Genomic DNA, 3808 nt, shown 5'->3' with positions numbered 1-3808 from the left:
GAATCACCATTGACTGACTACAGACATCCTAGCATGCAGCACCAGAATGAGTAGTATCCACACTCCTCTTCTTCCCCTTCCAAACCTTTTGCTTTTGTTCATATACGCACCACCAAAACTTTTCCCCTCTCTCTATGCTGTCAGCCAGGTGATCCTCATCCCCCTCCCTCCCCCCGTCCCTCTCTCTCTCTAGTGAACTTCCCTTTCGTCCTCTACAGCCTCATTTACACCTTTAGGGCTACTACACGCACACACAACACCTTTATCTCCGTCTCTCTCATCACTCTCTCTCCCTCTCTTCTTCTTCTTCTCTTGGTGATCCATACCGAAGCCTCTCTCTCTCTATTTATATTAGCTGCCATTTCTCATCCACACCCTGTCTCTCCTATCTCCAGCTCCACCGTACCACCAGTCGATCCATCCATGGGGGATCCCTACACCAATTTCTTGAGGGGCTACAGCCTCCGCTACTCCAACGCAGCGGCTTCTTCCTCCTCCCCCTTCCCCAGCTACACCTCCTGCCTCCACCACCCACCTCCCTCCTCCCCTCCGATCAGGGAAGCCCTCCCCCTCCTCAGCCTCACGCCCTCCTCCTCAACCTACCACAACCCCCATCAACACAACGATCAAGAAGATCACAAGGTCATAACCACCGCCTCCTGCAGCAGCCAGGCAGAAGCTGCCGATCAGGCAGCCGGGGAGGTCACCGTTGCCCTGCACATCGGCCTACCCAGCCCCGGCCCCTCTGATGCAGCAGCCAGCAGCGGCGACCACCGCCAAGAAGCAGCGGCGGCGGGAGGAGTGGCTGCTGAGGAGAGAAGCCAGCAGCAGCAGGAAGAAGGGCAGGAGGAAGGGGAAGGAGAGGAGGAGGATGGCAACACGATGGCGCTTGGGGTGGGGTGCGCGTCCCTGGGGATAGGGAGGCTCACAAAGGGGCAGTACTGGATCCCCACCCCGTCCCAGATCCTCATTGGTCCCACGCAGTTTTCCTGCCCCGTCTGCTACAAGACCTTCAACAGATACAACAACATGCAGGTGAGGGGATCCTTCTTCGAATTGCCTTGTGCATGCATCGGATTTCAATTTTTGGTTCTGATCCTGTCTGGTCTTGATAGGAGGTTTTTAGTTGATTTTGCTTTGGATGTTTGTGTTGTGAACTTCTTTTTATCTTTCCTGTGCGTGAATTGGAGCAGTGCATGCATCTTTGGCTTCCTTTGTCCTGTGCAAGGTGCAGCGGCGGTGGATCTAGGAGCAACTGCCGCTGCTTCTTGTACCACCCCTCTCTCTCTCCCTCTCTCTCTCTCTCTCTCTCTCGCTGACGTATCTTTGTTGATTTGACTGAACCGGGAGGGAAGTAGAGAGAGGCCATGCACTCTGTCTGCCGTATCTCGTTGATTTGACTGAACCGGGAGGGTAGTGGGAACTGGGAAGAGGGAAGAGAGAGGGCATGCAGTAATGGCTCTGGGACGGCCATTGACATGGAGAACTCTGAGCTCCTATGCTGGCTACTGGCCAGTACTAGAACTGACCGATCTTGGAGTTTGCGCTTGTTTTGCCTTTTCAATTCGCAGCGGGCTGGACGCGCAGCGCAGAGAGAGAAAAGGAGAGAGATCTGGGAAGAAAGATCTAGCAGAAAGGCATCTTTATCTTTCCCTGATCAGTTCCTTCAAGGTTACACAGATCGGTGTGCGTCTCAAGCCAACGCCGGCCACAGACGACTCCTCCTCTCTCTCCTTCTCTGCAACAAACCCCACCACGAGCAGTACTGCCCTTCAGTCTCGCACAGTCCATTGCTCAACATCCCTTTTGTTCTCTCTCCCCCTAATTGATGCATCTATGCAACTAGATACTGGTAGCTAGAGAGAGAGAGAGGGGGGGGGGGGGGGGGGGAGAGAGCGAGAGAGAGAGATGGTCCCTCTGCAACTTAAATTATCCTCCCATCCCCCGTTGCCTCAAGCACGTGAAGACGGAGAGCCATCACTTCGTCTTGCACCTTCGTAGCTCTCTCCCTCCTGACTAGCCACAGTGCATGCAGCGGCAATGCCGCTCGGTAGCTCCAGCAAGCATCACTCCGTGTCCAATTTGTCCATGCATGCAAGTGTAAGCCATTACAACTCTGTCTGTCTGTCTCATGTCTGATCTATCAGTTGCCATGGAGGCTTGCGCTTGCAGATGCACATGTGGGGGCACGGGTCGCAGTACCGGAAGGGCCCGGAGTCGCTCCGGGGGACGCAGCCGACGGCGATGCTCCGCCTGCCGTGCTACTGCTGCGCGGCGGGCTGCCGGAACAACGTCGACCACCCGCGCGCCCGCCCGCTCAAGGACTTCCGCACCCTGCAGACGCACTACAAGCGCAAGCACGGGATCAAGCCCTTCATGTGCCGCAAGTGCGGCAAGGCCTTCGCCGTGCGCGGCGACTGGCGCACCCACGAGAAGAACTGCGGCAAGCTCTGGTACTGCGCCTGCGGCTCCGACTTCAAGCACAAGCGCTCCCTCAAGGACCACATCCGCGCTTTCGGTCGCGGTCACGCGCCCTGCGGCATCGACTGCTTCGACCTCGACGACGACGACCGCGACCCTTCCTCCGAGGTTGACCACACCGTCAACACAGCCGCCGCGGCCACCACCACCAACAGCGCCGGCAGCGACCGTCGCCATTGGAAGGCCAATTAACCGATCGAGCCGGTCCATCTCTAGGGCTACGGCCTACTGGGTAAGTATATATGCATGTGAGCTGAGGTGTGGGAGCGCAAGCTATTACTGGCAGTACGTACTATCTGTATACATGAAGCTTGCAGGCAGGCGTATATAGTTGATAGTGCGAACAGTGAAGGGTGCGTTTTAATTGTGAAAGAAAGATGCATTATACATTTGCAGCTGGATTAATCAAGGGATCGATCGGTGCATGTATGGTTATGACTTATGAAAGAGGTGAGTGAATTTCTAATTGTTTGGGTATAGCCTACCCTAGCTAGCTTCATTGTATGTGTAGACTTTGATTTGGTATATGGTGATACAGATTATCAAATATTAATTCGAAATTTCAAAGAAGATATCATGCATGCATGCAATGGCCACGGGCCTACTGGCTTATTACTACAACTCCCTTCGTCCCAAAATAAGTGTCGTTGATTTATCACAAATTTGGTACAAAGTTGTTCTAAATTAGCGACACTTATTTTGGGATGAAGGAGTACTAATTAAGTCTTGACATCTTTTGTGTTCATCTGACGTTTATAACTAATTTTCTTGTTTTTAGCACAAGTTGTGGTATATTGGAGTCTTGCATGTTTGTGATCATGCTTTAATTTGAGATGATTGGAAGTTGAAAATCTAGTTATCTATAAGTTTTTTTTCCTTAGATACAAGAAGTGATTTACTATCGTTCTATAATTGAAGCATACAAAAGCTAATTAAGTTATCTATAAACTGATAAGCATACTTTGTGTTTCCCATTTCTAGTTTAAGGCCCATGTTATCTATTAACGTGGGATATTTCCAGCTTCTTGATATTTCTAATTTCCATGCGGACCATCTTTTTGGACGAAATTATGCATGTTAAATTCTTTAGTGTTGAAATGTCCTCAATAGAAAATGGTTGCAAAGCTAGTATTCGCCCCGTCGATGCATGTACCAAGATTTATATTTCACTTCAAGTTTATTCAACAATATAAAATTTGGCACAACTCTGATATTGCTGGAGATATCGATTTTGTATCAAAGATATATCTTGAAAAGCACGCATGCCTTCATCCCCGATTACCATGCATTCACTTGATGTTGTCTTGTGTAGATAAAAGTAGTCAAG

At 50.8% G+C, this 3808-nt stretch overlaps 1 protein-coding gene across 1 annotated transcript; it reads left to right on the top strand.

Annotated features, from left to right (window-relative positions):
• Nucleotides 1-221: 221 nt before the first annotated feature.
• LOC109734357 (zinc finger protein WIP2) lies at nt 222-3066 on the top strand. Its single transcript, XM_020293564.4, has 2 exons — nt 222-1035; nt 2173-3066. Exons 1-2 carry the CDS (start codon nt 424-426, stop codon nt 2671-2673), a joined length of 1113 nt encoding a protein of 370 aa, XP_020149153.1. The 5' UTR covers nt 222-423; the 3' UTR covers nt 2674-3066.
• The last annotated feature ends 742 nt before the right edge of the window (nt 3067-3808 follow it).

Source organism: Aegilops tauschii, chromosome 7 (assembly GCF_002575655.3).
Source record: "Aegilops tauschii subsp. strangulata cultivar AL8/78 chromosome 7, Aet v6.0, whole genome shotgun sequence".
Taxonomy (NCBI): Eukaryota; Viridiplantae; Streptophyta; class Magnoliopsida; order Poales; family Poaceae; genus Aegilops; species Aegilops tauschii.
Note: the sequence above shows the minus strand (reverse complement) of the source record. Positions and strands in the feature narration are given on the sequence as shown.